At 39.8% G+C, this 24,449-nt stretch overlaps 1 protein-coding gene across 2 annotated transcripts in view; it reads right to left on the reverse strand.

Annotated features, from left to right (window-relative positions):
* LOC127435638 (SITS-binding protein-like) overlaps nucleotides 1-24,449 on the reverse strand; it is a 54,139-nt gene that overhangs the window by 22,540 nt on the left and 7,150 nt on the right. For both annotated transcript variants that reach the window (XR_007896271.1, XM_051689248.1), the window contains exons 3-4: nucleotides 8,118-8,325; nucleotides 7,428-7,578 (exon numbers count right to left, since the gene is read on the reverse strand). Coding sequence is in view for 1 of the 2 variants with exons in the window: in XM_051689248.1 (XP_051545208.1) it covers nucleotides 7,428-7,578; nucleotides 8,118-8,325 (359 nt within the window). In the remaining variant the exon portion in view is untranslated. The remainder of the gene's footprint in view (nucleotides 1-7,427; nucleotides 7,579-8,117; nucleotides 8,326-24,449) is intronic.

Here is a 24,449-nt window from a genome sequence, read left to right on the forward strand (position 1 = left end):
GTGACTATGGTTTACAGAGGGTGTACCTGTATGCTGGGTTCGAAATCTCAAGGATTAATAGTGGTGGAGGGGCCTGGGTAGCTCAGCAAGTAAAGATGCTGACTACCACACCTGTTCACACGTTCGAATCCAGGGCGTGCTGAGAGACTCCAGTCAGGCTTCCTAAGCAACCAATTTGCCTGGTTGTTAGGGTGGGTAGAGTCACATTGGGTTAACCTCCTCGTGGTCGCTATAATGTGGTCCTCGCTCTCAGTGGGGTGCGTGGTGATTTGTGCGTGTATGCCGCGGAGAATAGCGTGAAGCCTCCACATGCGCTACGTCTCCACGGTAACGTGCTTAACAAGCCACGTGATAAGAAGTGGAGGCAACTGAGATTCATCCTCCGCCACCCGGATTGAGGCAAGTCACTATGCCACCACGAGGACCTAGAGCGCATTGGAAATTGGGCATGCCAAATTGGGGAGAAAAGGGGAGAAATCCCCCCCCACCCCAAAAAAAAGGATTAATAGTGGTGTTCCCTATCTGTCACTCACTCGACGTTGTGTCGATGTAGTGACACTAGGGGTCACTCTTGGGAGCCCGGGACACCTCTGGTCTTTGATAAAAGGCCAATGAAAATTGGCGAGTGGAATTTGCATACAACTCCCCTGGACATACGGGTATAAAAGGAGCTAGTATGCAACCACTCATTCAGATTTTCTCTTCGGAGCCAAATGGTCATGCTCACTGAGCTGAATTCCCATGACTGTTCATTCACTTATGCTGGATCTGATGGCGCTTTTCAGCGGCTTTTCCCCCTCTGCGCTGGTGCACTGCAGAGAATGCCCCTGGGCGCTTCGGCAGAAATAAAAGAGTATATTTCTCTAAAAGAGTATACTTCTCTAAAAGAGTATATATATCTCTAAAAGATCGGCACACACGGAATGTCTTTTTTAAAGATGCGTCTTTTTAAAGATGCCTTTCCGTTTGTGTGTTATTCCTGGCTGTGCTCGTTATCTCTCACCTTCTGATGGTCGCGAGGTAAGTACTTCGATGTCCCTGAACTCAGCACGGCCACGACACGGTGTGGCACCTCAGGCTCCGCCCCCCCTGCGAGGCCCCACCCACGGTACGTCTGACGAGATTGTCCCTCCGGCCAAGATGAAGAAGGGGTTTTACAGCCCCTACTTCACTGTTCTGAAAAAAGGCAGTGGGTTGCGGCCAATCTTGGACCTGCGAGTACTGGACCGGGCTTTACACAGACTCCCGTCCTAGATACTGACGCAAAGATGCACTATAGCGAGCGTCCGGCATCGAGATTGGTTCATGGCGGTATACCTGAACGACACGTACTTCCACGTCTTGATTCTACCTCGACACAGACCCTTCCTGCGGTTTGCATTCGAGGGTCGGGCGTATCAGTACAAGGTCCTCCCTTTTGGTCTGTCCTTGTTCCCTCGCATCTTCACGAAGGTCGCAGAGGCAGCCCTTGCCCCGCTAAGGGAAGTGGGCAGTCGCATCCTCAACTATCCCGACAGTTGGCTAATCCTAGCTCACTCTCGGGATGTGTTGTGTGCACACAGGGACCTGGTGCTCTCGCACCTCAGCTGACTAGGGCTTCGGGTCAACTGGGAAAAGAGCAAGCTCCTCCCAGTTCAGAGCATCTCTTTTCTCGGTTTGGAGTTGGACTCAGTCTCGTTGATGGCGCACCTCACGAACGAGCGCACACAGTCGGTGCTGACCTGTTTGAAGGCATTCAAACAGCAAACAGCGGTTCCACTGAAATTTTTTCAGAGGCTCCTGGGGCATATGGCAACCTCAGCGGTGGCCATTCCACTCGGGTTGATGCATATGAGACCGCTTCTGCACTGGCTTCAGACTTGAGTCCTGAGATGGGCATGGCACCGCGGGACACATCGCGTAGCCATCACGCCGATCTGTCACCGTCTCTTCAGCCCTTGGACCGACATCACGTTTCTACGGGCAGGTGTTCCCCTAGAGCAGGTCTCCAGGCGTGTCGTGGTCATGACAGATGCTTCCAAGACAGGCTGGGGCGCTGTTTGCAATGGGCACGTAGCCGCCGGCTTATGGACGGGTCCGTGGCTGCGTTGGCACATCAACTGCCTCGAGTTGCTGGCAATTCTGCTCGCCCTGCGGAGGTTCCGGCCGTTGATCCAGGGCAAGCACGTGTTAGTTCGGACAGACAACATGGCAACGGTAGCATATGTCAACCGTCAAGGTGGTCTGCGCTCCCGTTGTATGTCACAACTTGCCTGCTGTCTCCTCCTCTGGAATCAGCAGCACCTCAAGTCGCTGCGAGCCACTCACATCCCGGGCGACCTCAACACTGCAGCGGACGCGCTGTCATGGCAGGTTACCCTCAAGGGAGAGTGGAGACTCCACCCTCAGGTGGTCCATCTGATCTGGAGTCGATTCAGACAGGCACAGGTAGATCTGTTCTCCTCCCAGGAATCCTCCCACTGCCCGCTCTGGTACGCCCTGACCGAGGCACCTCTCGTTATAGATGCTCTGGCACACAGCTGGCCCCCTGGACTGCACAAATATGCGTTTCCCCCAGTGGTAGACATGATCACTCAGGCTAGGGCCCCCTCTACGAGGCGCCTGTATGCCTTTAAGTGGCGTCTGTTCGGTAAGTGACCCCTAGAGATGCGCAGTCGGATTGGTGCTTTCCTTCCTGCAGGAGAGGTGGGAAGGGTGGCTGTCCCCTTCCATCTTGAAGGTGTATGTAACCGCTATAGCAGCACACCACGACACAGTGGACGGTAAGTCCTTAGGGAAGCATGACCTGATCATCAGGTTCCTGAGAGGCGCCAGGAGGCTGAATCCCTCCAGACCGCACCTCGTTCCCTCATGGGACCTCTCTGTAGTTCTGAGAGCCCCCTTTGAGCCTTTGCAGTCAGCCGAGCTTAAGGCACTCTCCTTGAAGACTGCCCTCCTGACTGCACTCACTTCCATCAAGAGGGTAGGAGACCTGCAAGCGTTCTCTGTCAGCGAAATGTGCCTGGAGTTCGGTCCGGGCTACTCTCACATGATCCAGAGACCCCGACTGGGCTATGTGCCCAAGGTTCCCACAACCCCTTTTAGGGACCAGGTGATGAACCTGCAAGCACTGCCCCAGGAAGAGGCAGACCCAGCCCTGACGTTGCTGTGTCCGGTGCGCGCTTTACGCATCTATTTGGATCGCACGCAGAGCTTTAGAGTCTCTGAGCAGCTCTTTGTCTGCTTTGGTGCTCAGTGGAAAGGAAGCGCTGTCTCCAAGCAGAGGATTGCCCACTGGCTCATTGACGCCATAATTATGGCATACACGCCCAGGACGTGCCGCCCCGGTAGGGCTACGAGCCCATTCTACCAGGGGTGTAGCGGCCTCCTGGGCCTTGGCCAGGGGTGCCTCTCTAACAGACATTTGCAGAGCAGCGGGCTGGGCAACACCCAACACCTTTGTGAGGTTCTACAATCTCCGGGTGGAACCGGTTTCGTCCCGTGTAGTGGCACGCACAAGCAGGTAAGTCCGGGACAGCCGGCCGGGTGTATCGCTTGCAAATAGCACCTTTCACCTCCCCTGAGCTGAAGATGTGTGCCGTTAACTCCCAGTAGTGTTCACAAACTGTGTTCCCTGGTTGACTTCCTCCGAGCCCTGTGGCAGTCGAGTTTTTGGAGAGACTCGCTGCCGGCCCAGTACACATGCTAACTAAAGCCCTGTACTGGGGTAGGTGCTCCGCATGTGGCGGTTCCCCGTAGGTAACCCCATGCGACGTATATCTTCTGCTAATTAGTTTCCCTGTTGGCAAACTGTGTCTTCCTTGGGCAGAGGCCCCTCTGCCCCAGTCTCCATGCTTGTAGTAACTCCTCCCCCGTAGGGTAGGACCTACCATGGGACTTCTCCACATGGCATACTTCCGACATTGCTCGGCAAAACCATGTGACGTATTTCCACTTAAATACCCCCCCTCTCTCTGGGCGAGGTGTGGTCTCCGCGGTGTCTTCCCCTTGGGAGGGACACCCCCCGAATAGACCTGGTCGGCCCAGTCGGACAATCCCTCTTTTATTTAGGGAGTGGAAAAAAAGAAGGGGAAAAGAGGCCACGACTGAGCTAGCCTGTCTCTATCTTTTGGGTAGTCGACTTGTCCCAAAGGGCCGTTCGACACTCATAACAGTGTTGGGAGGGTTACTTGTCGGCCTGGTGCGCTGGCTACGAGGCACACAGTGGTCTGCCCGTCACATACCGCCAGTTCACGTAACACAGTTCAGCCAGTTGCGGCGTTTTGTATAGGGACCTCTAGTGTCACTACATCGAGTGAGTGACAAATAAGGAACGTCCTGGTTACTTGCATAATCTCCACTGCAAGATGGAGGGAACGAGACGTTGTGTCCCTCCTGCCACAATGCTGAACTACCCGCTGAAGTGGCCGGGACCTTGTCTCGGCTCCTCAGCATAAAACCTGAATGAGTGGTTACATACCAGCTCCTTTTATACCCCTATGTCCAGGGGAGTGGTATGCAAATACCACTCGCCAATTTTCATTGGCCTTTTATCAAAGACCAGAGGTGTCTCGGGCTCACAAGAGTGACCCCTAGTGTCACTACATCGACAAAAATTCTTGTTCCCTCCATCAGGGAACAGAGGTTACGCAAGTATCCAGGACGTTTTCCTTATTACATTACGTGTTGTCCTGAAAGCAAAAAGAAACAAATGAAACACGGAATGTAGGCTATCATCCACGCAGCCTGACCACATCAAAGTTTACTTGTGCGTTTACCCGAAAGTGATGCGCTGCCGGCTCATGATGCACGAATGACTTGCAAGCACTGCATGAGTCTGTTGGGTATACTGCAGTTTCGTCACATTTTAACTTTTTGTTTAGCCTCCCATTCAGCTGATGAAAACACACTGCGTGATCATGAGAAGGATTACATCAAGATGTAGATTGGAATGCAGGTGTGGAATTTATATAAATAAAATAGTCTACTCCTCTCTCGCCGTTGCTGGCGTGCCAGTGATTACCCCTTCGTGTGCCAATGCTGGTTGCTGATCCCTGAAATAGAGTATAAAGATGTTTTGAGACACATTTTTAACAGTTGATGTTCTTTGACAACTTGACAAAAGAACTTTAAAAAAACTGCACGAGACTCCAAAAGTAGTAATATGCGATGCAGTGGACATACGTTTAGCATTTTTAAATAGAAAAACAACAAAAAAACAACTGAAAAACAGCATGGATGGATGCAACAGTGCATTTGGTGTGAACAGCCCCTTATTAACAAGACACAGCACCAATGGAAGTTTCTCAAAGTTACCTCTCAAAAAAAGTATTTTGTTGTCTGTAGGTTAATATCCACTTTATCCAATGATTGGTTTGTTTTCCATTTTCTAAATGTCCTGGTGCTGTTTTAATGAGTGAGAAGCTGCTGCAGATTATTCAGTGAGATAGCAGTCTGAACTAATCGGACTGAAAAGCCAGCTCAATTCAAACCATTTGCTAACCTGTTTGGCTAATTCGCTGACTCAATAGAATGATTTATTTGTGAACTGGGCATCACAAGTTCTGATTCTACACAACAGACTGAAATGCGGGACTAACATCAAGATCTCTGATACTGTCAGTCAAAAATGTTTATCAGATAAGTCGAAGCTTTCACTGTATATTTTTTTAAAAGGGACTAGGCTGGACTCTGGGTTAAGACCGAGTCAAGACCGAGTCCAATAACACTGTGACTAGCTATTTAATTTATCCAATAATGCATTGTTCTATGGTGGTTAAGTAGCGAGTTACGTCATTGTATGGGAAACTCACCCCTGAACAGGTCGCTCAGAACAAACAGTGGAATTGTTATAGCGCCAGTGTTTTTGAGAAAATTATCCTACAAATGGCTTACAGTTGTCTCTGCATATTAAGCTGGAATAAATGAAAGTATTTTAACACCAAAAAAGTAAAACACTTCAGCTTTAAGGCTATTAAGAGTTCAAAATCTGATTAAACAAAGAACTTAAATCTGTTTTCAGTACAAAATGTCCCACATGTACAATATGTATTGTCTGAGAAGGATAAAATTACTGAAAACAAAATCTGTGTTTTACTCATGAACCACCCAGAAACTAATTTAACCAGATTCTAAATACTGTAAAATAGTGAATTCAGATCATTAAAATATGCTTATTCTAGATTGTCCACAAATTATTTTTAAGGGGGAATTGTGCCATTACCTGATTTATATAATTACTGTAATGGATCGAGAGCTAAAACAATACAGACAGCATGTGCAATTAAACAGCATCATCAGTGGGCCCTGCGACTATTTTGACAATAAAACAATCTTTTTCCAGTGTTTATTTTTTATTTATTGATTTACTGTTAATAATTGATTATACTCTAAATAATTGTATTTATTAAAAGTGATCATTTTCAGTTTCAAGTAGAAAAAACAAAAACAGCTCAGCTCGCTCTCCGGGCCATGCGTGTCAGTGGTTTATTTAGGCGGAAAATGAAGGCGTGAAGGCCTGAAGGCTCAGAGGTCCAACAGGTGCAGGGACTGAGCCCCATTAAACAACTCACAGTGGAGCAGCTCTCAGACCCAGAATGAAGGTTAGAAGAAGGGGAATATGTTTAATCGATGCAGACATGACTTACCAAAGTGGCAAACCCACTTTTTCTTTTCTCACAGCCTATTATATACATTCTTTAAATGTTGTTTATTTGCTTGTCTGGCCTTGATTTAAAACCCCCCTCTTTCTTTCATTTTTCTTTTTTTTTCTATTCCTATTTCTATAAATTTATACTGCCTTGTCATTTACAAAAAAAGAAAAAAAAAGAAGAAGATTAAATATAGAAATGTATAATCAACCACTATCAGTTTTAGGATTTTACAAGTTAGTGTATAAATCATGAGTCATCTTGTGTTAAAGATGCATGACTGACTGGGCTAGTGGTAACATTTTTGCCTCTAGTATAAGGGGTTTCTAATCCGCCCTAATATTATTACATTTTTTACATTTGTGTGTATCTTGTTTTGTAATTTCATTGGAAGGGGAGCGACCCTGGAAAAGCATAGCAAGTAGAGCTTGCATCTGTGCGTATGAAAGAACAGAACTGCTTACCACCACTTACTGTATAAAAGCCACAATGAGCACTCAATTTAACATTTAAAATAACACATTCCAGCACCAGATCACCAAACATTATTAAAACACACAAACGAAATGGAAACTCCTGCTCAAGAACTGGAGATATTTCCTCTGTATTAGACACGTACCTGACAAATGATATTTCGAAAAGTTGTGGGGACAAAATTGGCTAAGTCAGAAAGTGTATGATATGGCCATAGATATAACATGCATCCCCAGTTGAATATATAGAACAACCAAAGTTTGATTCTTTGCGGGGAAGGAGGTAGAGGGATCATTCTTGAGGGGGAATGAGAGCGTCACCCACCATGTTGGAGAGGAGAGCTGTGGAATGTTCGTCGAGGCTGATGACTCCCTCCCCCAGGTGATGCCTCTTCAGACGGTTTGAGAAGGTTCTCAGCTCTCTCTCTAGCTTGGCCTCTGAGTCCACATTTGCTAGAAGCTTCCAGAAAGGCAGCCTGAACAGAAACATTGGATTTGTTAGGATGTAGGTCTCAAATCAAACTGTGCTGAACCTACAACACTCACATAATACAACATGATAATGGAATTAAGAATTAATACATAATAAAAAAATAAATAAATAAGAAAGACCTAAAATGGAAAGTCTTAGGCATGCATAGACAGAAATGATGACTAATATTCTTTTGTATCTTATGGATGAAAACCAATAAAAATGAGCTTTTTTTAATCAAAAATTAAAAGTTAAACCAGGCATCAAAATGTAGTAGAAAAAATTTATAACTTTTAAGGAATTTATATACCATTCACCAAAAATAAATAAATAAAATAAAATATAGTTTTAATTGAATTTTTTTCATCAGAGACTAAAATTATGCCCTGATATTTTCTGCTTCCAATATCAGGCCAATAACAATAATTAAGAAAACACAAATATTGGTCATTATCGATATGGTCACAAAACATCATGCATGTAAAAAAACAAATATAACAAAATATAACAAAATTAGAATTGTTTTTGTTGTTTGCTCTGTACCGTAAGACATCCATGTTTGGCAGCTCTCGACTGGCTGTTGAGAGCAGTTTCATTGACTCCTGATGGACTGCTTTAATGTTATGTCCAACACACACAGTGTACTGCAGAGGCATGTGCTCCATGCTGGGTGGTGTCTGCAAACAGTACTGCTGTCTGCTTTCCATTCCTACATGAAGAGGGATGTTCGGGGCAACTATAACTGACACACCTTTAAAAGAAAAACAACAACAGCATTCACTGTTTATTTTTTTAACTACTTATGGCCAGCTTTTAATATGGTGAACAGACATTTTTTTAGGTTCAACATTACAGTGTCAGCTTATTTGATATACTGATGTTAATCTTGGTTCTCGATTTTCGATACATCATGTTTCTAGGTGGTAGACAGATAGATCCAGGGCCACCGATAAGGGGGTACAACTACACCTTTTGTCCCGGGTCTGTGCTTGATTTGGGCCCGGAGTAGAGGGGAGGTCCACAGAAAGGCTATTCCATATTGTATCCATAAATGCGTTCAGCAGGAGACGCGGATATAAAAATGGAGATAGCACGCAACTGCGAAATCCATCTGGGTAACACATGTTGATGTGATAACTGTCCGCACTCTTGGGTGAACTATCCCTTAAAGTTATGCACGTCCTCCTACACCTAGTGCTGTTATAGGCCTAATAAATATCAGGATGCTTGGAAGGGCGCTTGGCCAATCAGATTAGAGGTCATTAAATAAATGTTGTATAATGCTTATTGAATCTGATCGGATGAGCGGCATTCCAAGAGTGCCAATATACAGTGCAAACAGCACATGGATGCGTCACATTTGTATCATTCCACTTTTCTGTGTTTGTGGCCTTCCAAATAGTCGTGGGGATTTTGTTTCATCATTCATTTTGAAATCATTCACTGATTCATTCAGTGACCATTTCTGGAGTTTGAATAATTACACCAGCAGGTGGCGACAAATGAGTGTCTTTTATGTTATGACTGTGTCATTCAATCTTTAACTCAACTGATTTGTTAAAAAACACAGAGTCATTCACCACTGAAATGAGAATGATTCATTGACTTAAAAGATCCGTTAAAAAAATCGAATTTGTCTTACGAATGAAACACCACTATTTTAAATTTGTATCACTCAACTTCTCTGTGTTCATTTCCTTCCAAATAGTCGTGGGGATTTTTTTTTATTTTTTTTTATCGTTTATCTTTATTTAATTTGCTGATTTGTTCAGTGACCATTTCTGTAGTTTGCATAATTACACCAGTAGGTGGTGACAAATTAGAATATTTTATTTTATTTTATTTTATTTTATGAGTCATTCAATCATTGACACAAATGATTCATTAAAAAACCCAGAGTCATTCACCACTGAAATGAGAATTGTTTATTCACTTAAAGGGGTCATGAAGTGCTATTTTCTTCCCTGAGGTCCAGTGATAATGTTATGAAAGTTTTATTTGCACCAAAACAGTCACAATTTAGTAATATATAATCATTTTCCACCCTGTTTTTGGCCCTCTGTCTGAAATGATCGGTTTTGGCCTAAGCGCCTCCTTAAAACTTCAACGTAAACGCCCACTGTTCTAATTGGCTAACATCATGCAGCCCTCAAATTCAGCAAACTCAATCGGAAGAACATTATAAGACAAAACTGTAGTGTTTACATATTACGCACATCCAACACATTGCATCTGAATATATTAAACTGTCCATCTCAAGCACAACTGTTAACACTCAGTACCATAATCTATCAAACAGTCATGACATTGAAATAGTCATGAATGAAACCGTTTACTTACGTTTTTTATGTGTTTTTAACTGCCCCATCCTTCAATAACAGCTCCTTTGCAAAGCTTGAATCATATTATGATGGTTCATAAACAATTGACACTGACATGAGCTGAAAAAAACAAACACATCATAGTCCAAAGAACGGTGAAATTACGCACACACATACTGTAGGTGCAATGCGGTGCACATTGCCGGAAACACACCGAAACAGTCAAAGACGTCCATCGTCCATCGTCAAAGATATCCTATGTTTACATATACCAACAATTAAAAACAGCGCAGATGGATGAAAGAATGGCATTCATGATGTGTTTGTGGTCAAAACAACACAGGCTGCAGCTGAATGAAATAGAATTGCTTCTCCCTTTCAGAGTTGTAACTTGACACCGCATCTTTTAAAAGTGGTACAAAATATGTATCAAGTGGTCAAAGATGTCTGTCTAGGGGCCTGCGTAGCTCTGTGGTAAAATACGCTGGCTACCACCCCTGGAGTTCGCTAGTTCGAATCCCAGGGTGTGCTGAGTGACTCCAGCCAGGTCTCCTAAGCAACCAAATTGGCCCGGTTGCTAGGGAGGGTAGAGTCACATGGGGTAACCTCCTCGTGGTCACTATAATGTGGTTCGTTCTCGGTGGGGCGCGTGGTGAGTTGAGCGCAGATGACGCGGTGGATGGCGTGAAGCCTCCACATGCGCTATGTCTCCGTGGCAATGCGCTCACCAAGCCACGTGATAAGATGCATGGGTTGATGGTCTCAGACCAAAATAGACCAGATGGGTCCCCTTAGGTGTTATAATAGGAATAGTTAGCCACACAAGGCCGACTCTCTTGACCTGCGCGCCAGTGGGCGGGGCCACGGGTGCGATGATGCATGTTTTGGGATGTGTAAATACAAATGAGCAATGTTTTGTGACATCAAGAACAGACAGATTTAAAAATGAGATGTTTCAGCAGGGTGGCAACTATAAATGCATCTTTTTATATGTCTAAGTATCAAGGACAATTTGATTCTCCATTTCATGACCCCTTTAAAAAATCTTTTACAAAAATCTGATTCTTTTTTTTTTCTTTTTTTTTTTTATGAACGAAACACCGACTAGTTCAAAATTTTTATCACTTCATTTCTCTGTGTTGTTTTCTTCTAAATCGACTTGGGGATTTTTTTTCATTGTTTATTTTGATTTCATTCACTGATTCGTTCAGTGATCATTTCTGGAGTTTGCATAATTACACCAGTAGGTGGCGACAAATGAGTATCTTTTATGTTATGACTGAATCATTCATTAATTAACTAAACTGATTTGTTAAAAAACACAAAGTCATTCATCACTGAAACGAGAATCATAAATTTTTTTTTAGATCCGTTCAAAAAATCTGATAAGTTTAACAAACAAAATACCACTAATTCAGAACAAAGTATTGAACGCGGAGCAGAGGGCCAGTTGTGCTTGATGCTTTAGCTTCTTTTTGAATTATTTCTGTTTGTGGAGAAGACATGCACAAACTAACTGGCCTTTTTATTGTCTGAAATATGTTATTTAATATTATTTATTTGTTTGTTGAACTGTTGTATAAAAGCAATATCACACTCAAAATTGTGTTGTTCCATGTATAAGCATGGCTGTGATTACTCTTGCTCATGTGATATTGCTTAATAAATGCTAAATTCTAATATATGTTACATTTTGGACTGATCTCATCTTAACGTACAAAACCGATAGGCCAAGTGATTTCAAATCACACATTATCTCCTGCCGTGACTCTATGTGAATGGCAGAAACAGCATGGTGGAAACCAAATACCATCTTTTGACCTGCCCCTGCCATTGCAACCTGATGTATCAGGGAAATGCCTAGGCTCTGAGGTTTGTTGGAGGGACCCTTTGGGATATATAAGTGAATCTCTAAATGTTTAAAGGTTTTTCAAATATGTGAGCTGGGAGGTACTTGAGGGCTGCTTCTCATGTCTCTCTGCACCTAAAAAGTTGAGATTATGTGAAGCAGATAATTGTGTCCGCAGATGTCGCTCTCCTCCCTCGAATTCTTCCTGCTTCTCAGATTTCAGCAGTATGACAGTGTACCTCAGTGTAGACACATGTAGAACCTTCCACCAAACTGCCCCTCTCTAACTCTACATTTAACTCTACCTCTAAAGGCCTATTCATACACACCATGGAAAACATGAATGATAAGACAACAAAACCAATTAATGCATCTCTATAAAGTAAGAAATATCATACAGCTATGATCAATAATTTTTGGAGGCTAGGTCGATTTTTATGATGTCGAACATCATGCTTTTCATTCAGGTAGTGCTGTTATAGGCCTGCTAAATATCAGCACGCTTGGAAGAGCGCTTAGCCAATCAGATTAGAGGACTAGAAGCGGAATTCCAAGAGTGCTAATATACAGTCTAACAGCACTAGGATGCTTCACATTTGTATCCAAATGTTTTTTTAGATAATAACAAATATTGGCACAAAAAAAAAAGTAGTGAAAATAGTGAAAATTTGTTTGTGAATATTTGATCCTTTCATGTTTAGACTTTGTGTGAACAGGCCTTAAAGGAAAAGTCTCACAAAAAGAAACATTTTGTCATAATTTACTCACCCTCATATCATTCTGATCCCATATTATTTTCTTACTTCCATAAACACATAATGAAAAGTTAAGCAGAATGGCCGAGCTACTCTTAAAAACAGACTACAACTAAGATTAAAGATATATACAGCAGATTACAGCAAAAGGGAAATTATCAGTGAATGGCTTTCCGTTGTTTCTCACACAAAGCTATCATATGACTTCAGAAGACTTATTATTGGGTGAACTATTCCATTAATAGTCTATAACCTACAAATCTCCCTCATGGACTGAGACTAACATAAAGTCTAACATCTCCTTTTGTGTTCCACAGAAGGAAGAAATTCATACGGGTTTGGAACAACATGAGGGATTAAATTATTAAATTATGACATTTTTGGGTATCGGTCCAGGGTAAGATGCTGCTTTGAGTTTTTACCCTTTAAAAGCTTGGAAGCCCCTTTCTTAATGTATGTATAACATACAGGAAGCGGGAATAAATAACTGTCATTTGCTGACATTTAAGAGACTTCGGCTTGAGTTATGAGCAAGGTGGGTTCTACAGGAGTTTAAAAAGAGGGGGAGCAGTCTCTTATTTTTAGAATAACTCCCCACGGTAACTACTACCAGCTTTCCTGAAATATTTTCCACTCTGTCTTAAAAGCAAAGATGAATAACTGCATCCCATCTCACTTTTTTTCACCTAATATGGCCTGGATGAGAGCAGATAGTGGAACAATTTCTTAACAATGAATGTACTGTAACTCAGAAATACATATGACTATTTAATACAATTCAAATCAATAAGACGTAACAGTAAATTATATATCTTGACATGAGGATAAAACAAACAATGAAGAAGGAACTTGTACTGTATTTTAAAGTGGTTTTATACTTTGTTTTCCAAAAGTGGTTGGAGATTTAAAGGTGCACTCAGTATTGTTTTCCTCATTAAAAAAGTTTTACTCCTAAAGAAATTAATAGTAATTTTAAAACATAAGAATAAAATCATGAGAAATCACATGAGACGAAGACTCCAGTCATATCAGTAACCTTATAAAAGCAGTTTTATTCTACATGGAGAGGGTCCGCACATGGGGGCTGCCATGTTAGAATCACATGACCAGCTGAATACTACTCACTTAATCTCAGTAACCGCCTTGATATTGGACACTTTCACTCATTGATTAAAGTAATCATGGCTGACTGTGTAATGTGAATTTCTACAATGGCATCTGTAACTAAAAACTATTGATTTTAAATGATGCTGCATCCAAGCCACTAGGTGTCAGTGTAAATCCAAGATGACACAAATGCAAAAGTTACTGATTGTACATTTAAAGGGATAGTTTGCCCCCAAATTAAAATGAGATACAATATATGTACGGAATAATTGACGATGGACCATTGAATTGTTGAAAAATAAAATAAAATAAAAGTTTCGCATATTAAAAGTTAGTTCGGTGTGTGTGTGTGTGTGTGTGTGTGGGTGAGACAAGAGCAAAAGAGAGAGAGAGAGAAAGAGAGGGAGCCCAAGGACGATTTTCAATCGATATTGTTTGTCATTCTTATCTGATGCACTTAACCAATGTCTTTGTTTTATTTTGTTATTTTGTTGTGGTAGCCTGTAGGGCTCTTTGAAATAACTGAAATAATTTGGCGAAGTGATACGGAACCGTTATGCGGTCAAGACCTGGAACTACTTCATAGCAGTGCGTTTACTTGAAAAATAACTGCACACCTAAATAATCACAGGAACAAGCATATGATCTCTGTATTAATTATGTTTTACATTCCAGGATTAAACAAACAGTAATCAATATGTTGGGTTCTTTTTACATTGTGTTCATACTGAAATATTCAAATGCACTGAATGAATAATAATAGGCTTGAAGTACTAATAATGGTTTAGTTTTTTGTTAATATTGCACATGCAAATATTACTAGTAACTAGTGCTTACTAGAGGAACTTTTCTATCCCCTACGAAGATATTACTATTATTATTATTATTATTATTATTTAAAAGCAATCATTCAAATTTTAAAGGATAGATTATAATAGCTTTTTAATTGTGTAGCCTATTACTTTTTCCTAATATTTACAATCGTGACAGTTTTAATATCAGAAATGAAATTATTTTTAAGATTTTTACCTCATGATCTGAGAGTAAGTTTATAAGACGTCATTACCAAATCAGTTTACATTTTGAGAATTTTAATTTAGAAACAAACGATTTCTTTTTATAGTTCAAAGTTAGTTGACAGCTGGATAATGCAAGTCCAATGTTTATCAAATTTCTTCTCCAAAAAGTTTGAAATGTTATTACCATCACACATTATATGAAAACCCAATTGAAAGTGATGTGATATACTAAATGTTTGAAGATGTTTCATTTTTCAAGATATTAAATAGCCAACAAAATAGAAGAATCACCCATTAATTGTTATCATTTTAATTTGGTTTAATTAGGAGTGCATGTGTCCTTTAAAAAACATATAGCTTCATTTTTCTATCTGAAATTTTAAGTTTCTAGCTCAACCAGGATCGTGGGGTTGACATTTTGAATATCACAAATCTAACCACTATACAGTAGTTTCTAAGTTACTGAAACATCCCATTCATCCTAAAACTACTTCATGCATGCGAAGTTTGGTGAGATTCCACCATAAGGAAAAGATGTGATTCTTACAAAACTTATCAGGAAAATGTCCTGGTCCTATTTTACTCTGAAATAAAAAAAAACAAATGGAAATTATATTTTACACATTGAAAATGAGGCCTATTTTTTGGACCATTAAGATTTTTTTACACTGTGACATTATTTTCATGACAGTTACGCACATTTTACCAAGCAATTTTCATTATTTTAATGCTGAAAAAAGATGGTAATTATGATATGCTCATTACCGCAACCTGATATATCTATATATATATACACACATTATTTCATTTGTACAGCATTTATAAATAATAGTTGAACTCTCTTGGTACTGCCTTTTATTTTCACTGGTTTTAATTTAGAAAATAGTTGTACATCAGAATCTTTTTTTAATGTAATATAGTAAAAAAAAAAAAAAATTCTTGTTACAGTAATGAGAATCACTAATGAAAACAATGAGAAATGAAGTCTCATAGAATGAATGATACTATAACAAAATTTTTGCAAACTGACTTTTATGTGCCACTTTCTACGTTTTGCTGCAGTTTTCAATTAAACGTTACACTAGAGGTGCTACAACAACTGTGCTTTATTCACTTTCACACAAATCATGAGTACAACGGCTGATTATGACTTTATAAACACTTATTTCTCACACACTTTTATGTTATTATATCAAAAGTAGTGCAGTCGGTCGATTCTACTTTTTTGTAGTTAATCGCGATTAATCACAGAATTTGAAAGTGCTGAAATTTGACACTATATATACTTATTTTCTTGTCAAAATGCATTTATTTCCATATTAGAAAAGAAAAGAAAACAATGAGTAACAATATAATGCTTTATTAACTTTTTCCAAACAAAGCCTTCCACAATATAAAGATAGAAATGCACTAAAATAGCACCAATTCAAGTAACATTAAACGTTTTCCAAAGTCTAAGTGGAAGTTTGACTAATTGAAAGAACTAGTCTCTACATAGGTTGCATATTCATTGCAATGGGCATTAAATCTCTTAAACTCTCATCCTCCGCAATATTAATCTGATGGTAGTCTGTGGCTATCCACTTTGTCTGTGGCTATCCACCTGCGTTCATGATTCACATCAGTGCGTCAATGCCAGCGTCAAGAGCTTTTAACTCACCATGAAAAGCTCTTGCAGACAAAAACGTCTCATTCTGCATTTGAGACAGTTAAGATTTGGTGTGCTTCTGTGGTAATTAAAATATGCCTTAAACTGAACAATACTTGATTTCTATCACAAGTCCAATCTGGGCTTGTTTTGTACAACAAATAGCGCTAAGAGCTCCTTTCGCCATCATTTGATTACTGACAGGGAAGCGCTGTCAGAGATTCTATTATTTACTGATATAACAACCTCTGAGATTCTATCATAGCAGAAAGTGTAATGGATAACTAGAGTGTTACGACAGTACCACCCATAGAATGTCTAAGGGACCACCACATCATGCTATTTTATGCTAAACTTGTAGGCTGGTAAAAGGACTCTGATGCTGTTGTGTGTCTGTTTGTGGCGTGTGCGTCAGTGTAATGACTCCGGTCAGACACATTACAAATGTTCCGCCCTTCACACCAATTTTTATGCTGTAATTACAGGAAATGCGTTAATCGTGATTAAGAAAATGTAATGCATAAAACTTTTAAAATTAATCACATGCGTTAATGCGTTAATTCTGACAGCTCTAATCAAAACACTTTTACTCTAATGCATCGTTTGAAAAACTATATATTTTAACCCTTGTATTACAGACCCACCTAAATTTATATACTTATTCCAACATGATTAGCTTGCGCTTTAGCTCACCTGATGGAGTTTTGGACTTCGGTCTCGGAGACTCAGCCTCCGGCCCAGCAAAGGTCTCTCGAAACGAAAGTGAAAGTGTATCAAAAATGCCATAAAAGAGACACAAAATGATGTGATTGGTTCAGCAAATGTGCTTTTCATGTTGAATTTGCTTTTAAAATGATTAGGTTTAGGCGTTGGTTAAGGGTAATGATGTATGTTTTGTTCACCTCTCATTTATCTTTTAGAACACAATTGGTTAGGTTTAGGCTAAAGTTTTATGTTACGGAGGTATGTTTTCCTCATTAAAACATCCATCTAATATTCACCTTAAAAATCTTGTCTGATTACAATATCATTTCACTCACTTTTGGCACCCCCACTAGACATTTCACTGGGAAACTGCAGCCAAACGTGTAATGATGCATGTAATTTTGGCTTGCAAAAATGTTGAGACTGTCATGTAAAATTCATGAGGCTGAAAACAGTAAAAGTAAAACATTTAGACGTGTTTTGTAAATGAGAACTGGGTGATAAAATGTGCTAAAATGTCCTGAAAATAATGTCACAATGCAAAATGTGGGCTTCTTTTCTTTATGTAAAATTTTATTACATTTTTTTATTTTTATATTGGCTTGGGGTTAAATATGACAAGGACATTTTCTTAACATGTTTTGTGAGAATCACCCTACAGCTCTTCAAACTCTGGAATAATAATAATAACAGGCCACAGAAAAATCAATATAAATTTACAGTTAAATTAGATTCTTAATTAAAGGAGTACAAATCCCTGCATGCAATTGGTAAAAATCTAAAATGTCCCTGTCTTTTTAAGAGATGACTCAGTCATCATGGTGAACCTGACACAAGTGTCAACAGTCCCAGTAAAGGACACAACTTGTCCGGACACTTCAATAATGTCTCTCATCAACAAAGTGGACAAAGCTATTTGACAGTGTTCGGCATGACCGAAGCCCCACATCACCAACCTGTTTAAAACCAATCTCGGATTTCAAGGCTTAAATGTAAACATACAGTGCTGAAAAGTTTACCTTTGGGTTTGCCCTGGGTTGCAAGGGGCTCGTTTTACTGGCCTGCACAACAACATGCCATTCGGTTGCAGAACGGCAACTCAGGAAAAACAATTATCTTCATTATCAACACATGGCCAACCAATAGAAGCCAAGCTGTGGCCACAGGCAGCTGCCGGGTCGCCTTACGAATCTGAGCCAACATGATTGTCATTGTTATGCCACTGGGCACTATATACCATGATATGTCTGCGGTTACTTGGTAACGCAAGACAGCTGCATTGGCAGGAAGCTCAACATTTCACTCTTTAAAATGAACCAATTAAAGAAGGCTTTAAGAGGTCTCCAAAATCAAGGCCGTCCTCTAGCAAGGTGGAAAAGGGATTAAAATCATGCAACCCTTTCGGTTAAACTGCTCACACCATTACATAATGCTTGGCGATCATGTGCAAACTAATCAATGATCTAAGAAATCATAAAAGGCCTTTGTTTATGTCACATGATGAATATTATGTCCTTAGCTGATGTCAAGCCCTTTCGCTTTAATCTAAATCTGTTCAGCTGTCTGGGACACAGATTACCCCTTTCAACTTTTAGCTGCTGAAACTTGGATGCATTCATAAAAAGGTCACAAAATGCAGACACAGACAATGCAACTGCACAAAAAAAGAAGCGTGACTGTGTTGAGTAAATAGGGTTATTAATTGCTGGATTGAGTGCAGGTGACGATGTGCTGGGTGAGTGTGAAAGTATCTCAGAGTGGTAACCATGTTTAGATACCAGCTGCCCACCCACACAAACCGCTCATGGCACGCCTGGTGATCCGAAGCACGAGAAGTCATTGCATGTTAACCACTTACTCTACATAAAGTGTTCGTACCACTTTTTAAAATATTTTTCGCTTAACAATTTAAGCTCTGAGGGTGTAAAGATTTCCTGTTTCAGTGGCATACCCCCCAAAAAATAATGATATAGATTATGAAAAATTCTGAGACTCTCATTCTCAATCTTCTGATTTGACATTATATACCTCATGGTGTAAATAAGGTAGCTCTGACAAACTGCTTTTGTTTTGTTCCCAAATGTGTCACCTGTAACTGAGTAAAATTTTAAGTTGATACGACAAAGCAATCAAAAGTTATAGTGTTACAAATATAATTGATCCTAGTTTCCAAAAATGTCTCCAAGTGTCCAAAAGCCTCTCTAAACAAATAAAACATAATAATTGTACATAAGAACTGATTACATATGCAAACACAACAATTACAAAAGGTTTGCATAGCATGCAGACATGATTTTAATAATGAGATTTCACAGAATTAGTTTCATTCTGTGCCATTTGAGTCATCATTGACAATCGGTGTTCCCACCATCGAGCCAATTGTCCCGCAGCGTTGCCCTAAAACCCACCCCAATTACGCTGCTGGTACCAATGTCACACACTCTGCCCATTTCACAAGCAAGATGAAAGCTCAACCTGAGGTATCATGTTATCTAGTTATCTAGAATATCGTGTTTATTTCATATTTAAACGTTAGCTAGCTAGCAAGATAACTTAACACTGACAACTCACTGACTGATAACTGCCATGCTGTCCCGAGTGGTCTTTCCGCTAACAGCAGGATGTCCCAGCAATCTTGGTGCTGACCCTCTGACCTGACTCAGCAAAACTCTGCCTTTGACACTGACCCCGCCTCAATCCCCAGTTGGCCTTGTTTGGCCCAATGGTAATCGGAAGGCCAAATGCGTTTGTTATTGGCCCTGATGAAGCCCCGAGGAGGCACGATGAAGCCCCAGAAGTGACAGTGGGAAAGCAACTGGCATGCACTAGCACACCCTCATTTGGCCCGATAGTGGAAACATGGCTATTGAGCATGTGTCATGTACTTGGCACCATCTCCTGGTGGCCATATGTAATTAGAGTTATAGATCACATGACTCTTTGCCCAAATATGGAGGACTATCACCACTGGTTGGAACAATCGGAATCCAATCTGATTAGTTTAGCGCTCCATGATGCAACGGCATTTCCAATGACGTCATCTGATCCAGGAAAGCTAGCGTGTTTGTAGCCAGATAGCAAGATGCCAGATAGCCGGATGCTGTGTGCATATTGTGCTTCGTGTGGGTTATCTAATGACATATGCATCCAATTACTTTGTGTGTTGGCTCGTTTTAAAGATAATCGCCTCCTCAAACTAATGGTATGTGATTTTGTTTTTTCTGTTTATATTTTGTAAAGTTATGAACAAAAACATGGTATATGAGCAAGACCTATTCACATGAAACATGTATGTCAAAGATATATTCTTAGCTATTACTCACTATATTTTGTCTGTGAGTAAAACAAATGTGCTAGTTGTATTCAACTCTTTGAGAGATTTCCAGCAACATATGACACATTGCTATTTGATGAGTTTAATGTTTTACTGATTACAATAATATGTACAGTGCAAAATTTATAGAAATTATCAAAACGGAACTTTTCTGATTTGTCTGCAAATTTCAAAGCACTTGTTCGGTTTTGGTCATAATGCCTACATGCATTATAAAGTACAGATTCTAAGCTTCAAAACAATACATACAGTATTTTGTGTAGTTATTAATATTTTGATAATATTTTTTTTCTCATGGGTCCATCCAAGCTTAAAGGGTTAAACATTTAGATTCAATTGATTGATAGATTCAACAACATCATAACAGAGGAGATCAACATGTTGCTTCTGTATGTTCATTTACCCTGAAATCGATCGTGTAACCTAAAACCTTCACTTTCACTCTGTTCCATACACAGAGCTATTGTGTGGTTTTGGAGGACTTTGAATGCAGCATGAGTGGTTTTTAATTTCTTTGGAATACATTTTTGTAACTGTATTTTTATCTGCTTGTTACTTCTTTTATATTGCTGAGAATTGGTTAGGTTTATGCAAAGGTGTGGGATTAGGGGTGCCAAACTATCTATATAATAGTGTAATAACTAAAATTATTGTGACTAAATTTACATGTCTGTTACATGTTCTATATTGTTGATGAGTGGTGGTTAGGTTAAGGAATGGGGTTGGGTTAGTGGATCTAAAATATTTATATGATAGTATAAAGTAAACAAACTAATATATTTATAAGTAAAATAAATAGACAAGCTATTAATTAAAAAAAGGTTAACGTGTTATTTTTTCTTAATCGCGATTAATGCATTAACCATTAATGAAGCATAAACCAGCATAAACATAGTCAGAGTAGGGCAGAACCTTTGCGATGATCCGCCCGAAATCATTACACTGATGCACAGACACCACAAACACATACACAACAGCTGTGCCAGTGATCAAATGATGGGGAACATTAACGCTGTTTGTACAAAACAAGCCCAGATTGGACTTGTGACAGAAGTCAAGTACTTTGCAACCTCTGTAAGGCACCATTTAATTACCTCAGAAGCATGTCAAGTCTTAACTATCATGAAAATGCAGAATGAGATGTTGTTTGCAAGTGCTTTTCATGTTCAGTTCAAAGCGATACTAGACGCTGGCACTGATGCTCTGACGTGAATTGTGAATGCAGCTTGACGATTGCTGTAGTAAAGCGGATAGCCATAGTCTGTGGAGGATGAGAGATTTAATGCGCATTGCACTGAATACTCAACCTATGTGAGGACTAGTTCTTTCAATTAGTCAAACTCCCACTTAGACTGTGAGAAATGTTTAATATTATTTGAATTGATGCTATTTGATACATTTCTATCTTTATACTGTGGAAGGCTTCGTTTGGAAAAGGTTAACAAAGCATTATTGTTACATAATATTTTGTTTTCTTTCCTAAGAAGAGAATTTGTGCATTTTGACAAGAAAAGAAGTATACATAGAGTAAAATTTCAGCACTTTTTCAAAATCTGTGATTAATCGTGATTAACAACAAAAAATTATGCGATTAACTGTGGCAGCACTAATAATAAACATATTGCATTAAACACACGTGATAATATCCAAAGATTGCAGAGCCCATAACGGAATAGTCCGACCATTTCATGATGCAGGCAAAACGTTACTACGGTGACGCCTCACTTGTTTTTAGTATGTTTAGTAAGACTGCCCTGATTTTTACGGAGGCAAGAACAGCTGATTAAATGCATAGAATTAAATGTGTAATTAATATATAATACAGCTTTCTTTAAAAATAAGTACAGTAAAAAAAAAATAGTAACAAGTGTGGACACATTTAAGATTATCAAAAGCAAATTAACAAAATTATCAAGAAATTTAGAGAAACTAGGTTTATAATCATAAAAATGCCCTTGTCATCAGTGTATTGACAGCAAAGATTTCTAGTTGAAGGCAATGGGCTTACTGACTGCTTCACTATTAAAGATGCTAAGGGGCATCTTTGGCATCTACATAGCTCTTGCCCAATCGGCAGTATTTGACACCTTGGGAGTGCTGAGTAAAAGGTATACCCATATACCTTTTGCGCAGAAGTAGCTTTTGTCCGCACACTCTATAATTGTGACCATACTGATGAAGTGCTGCAGTAATGGTAGTTCTTCTGTCAGGTTCTCTCATATCTTCGCAGGTGATGTGGAGGTCTGTCAGAGGAGCCACTGGGCTCTTGCTCACTTTCCTGACTAAAGAGATTCTTGGAATACCAAATTTAGCCAGGTGACCAAATTCTAGGAAGAGTCTTGGTGGTTTGAAACTTTCTTCATGTGTCAATAATGCCAAAATGCTTCTGCGAAGCTAGGATTTAATAGACTTTTCCAGCTCAATGCATTGACATAATCCCCTAATTGAGGACTACATTGTGCTTTTTAAACTTCATGGATTGGTTTCTGCTGTATGACTGTGAATTCTGTTTGAGGACTGTAAAAAAATATGCTAAAACAAGTTGATTTGCCAAAGGACGACAACCAAAGTCTACATACCTCTCAAAGATGCGGTTTGAATATTTATTAAAGACCCCATGATATTTTGACCAATTAATTTTCTCTCTTTTAGTCAATGTCTATTAGCTTTGAGGACATCTATACTGTATATGCTACTGTAGGATCTGAGTAGCCAGGCAGAAGGAAATTAAGAAGAATTAAGACAGAATTACACCAAGATGGCCTATAATTCTGGGAAATTCCTCTAAGCATTAAGAAGCTAGAAATTCTGACTGCCGCCTAGGAGTCTGAGCTGACCTGCATCTGACCAATGTAAATGTCACAAAACAAGGGAGGGTGTCCAGAAAAAACACAAAGTTTACCCAAAACCCCCACAACTGGCAAGCACATTCCAGAGAAAGAACTGTGACCAAGTAAACCTGGGGTTTTCCAGAAATCAAAAGAAGCTCCTTTGTTCCGTTCATTCAGTCAGAACACACGAACACTTAAAATTATATACTGAATGACCATCATGTGACAGTTAGCCATTATATCCATCACATGCTTAAAACTAATTCTTCAAGACAGAGAGATTGAACAGACTCTCACTGGATCGGAACTTTTGGAAACTCTCTTTAACCGGACCAAAACTAGTCCTATTCTATCATCTCCAAAGGCACAAAATGGACTCTTCTTGGGTCTTTACAATGCATATACATATATTATGAACTATAACACTATCAAAAGACACCATTGTATCATCATTCTACACTTCACAACACACATAACCGAGTTTCATATGCTAACATGCATCACATGATGCCTAACTGTGGTTAGAATCATAGAATGCATGATTCTGACATCGTGCATACATGATGCTCAATTATTCAATGTATAATAATGTATATTCAAATGTTAATGTGTAATGAAGTAACCATACAGAGAACGTATGTCATGTTTCATATGTAAATGCTTGACTATTTAAATAGAGAATGTTGATGTTAACAAATGTCATGTCTCTTACACCGATTTCATTATATAAATGTCAGGATAAATGTATGTTCACTTTTTGAGCAGGAAACAGAAATCTTCACACACAGACTCATTAATCGCCTTCAAAAGGAGGGATAGAGAAATGATCACATGGTATCTGAAAAGCTGCCTCTGATTGGCCTAGAGCCTCTTTGGCATGTGAACAAACTGAAAAGGTTAAAAGGTCCAGCCTCTTCCCCCTTCGTTCTTGTGCCTCTACTCTCTTCTTTGTACTATGACTTACACACGTGATGGGGAGTCGTGAGTCTCCTTTGCGGGAGGCCACGCTTCAAAGCCCCACTTGATCATTCCAGCACCGAACTATCCAGCATCCACGATCTTAAACAGAGGTCCAAAACATAGACAGAACAACCAGAACTTTCTACGGACCCGGCCAAAGAACCAAAGCATCGCAACGAAACGAAAGTATACCTCCAGACTTTTGCTAAAAATTGCTGCTGTATTATTTCAATACTTCGGGTAACCCGATTGCAAATCGAGTTATACTAAATGAAGTATCGATGGTTCAGGACATGGTCTATAGACTCCATTAAGTTCAATTTTCTCTGTTACAGATCATTTCCAT

This window comes from Myxocyprinus asiaticus, chromosome 46 (genome assembly GCF_019703515.2).
Source record: "Myxocyprinus asiaticus isolate MX2 ecotype Aquarium Trade chromosome 46, UBuf_Myxa_2, whole genome shotgun sequence".
Taxonomy (NCBI): Eukaryota; Metazoa; Chordata; class Actinopteri; order Cypriniformes; family Catostomidae; genus Myxocyprinus; species Myxocyprinus asiaticus.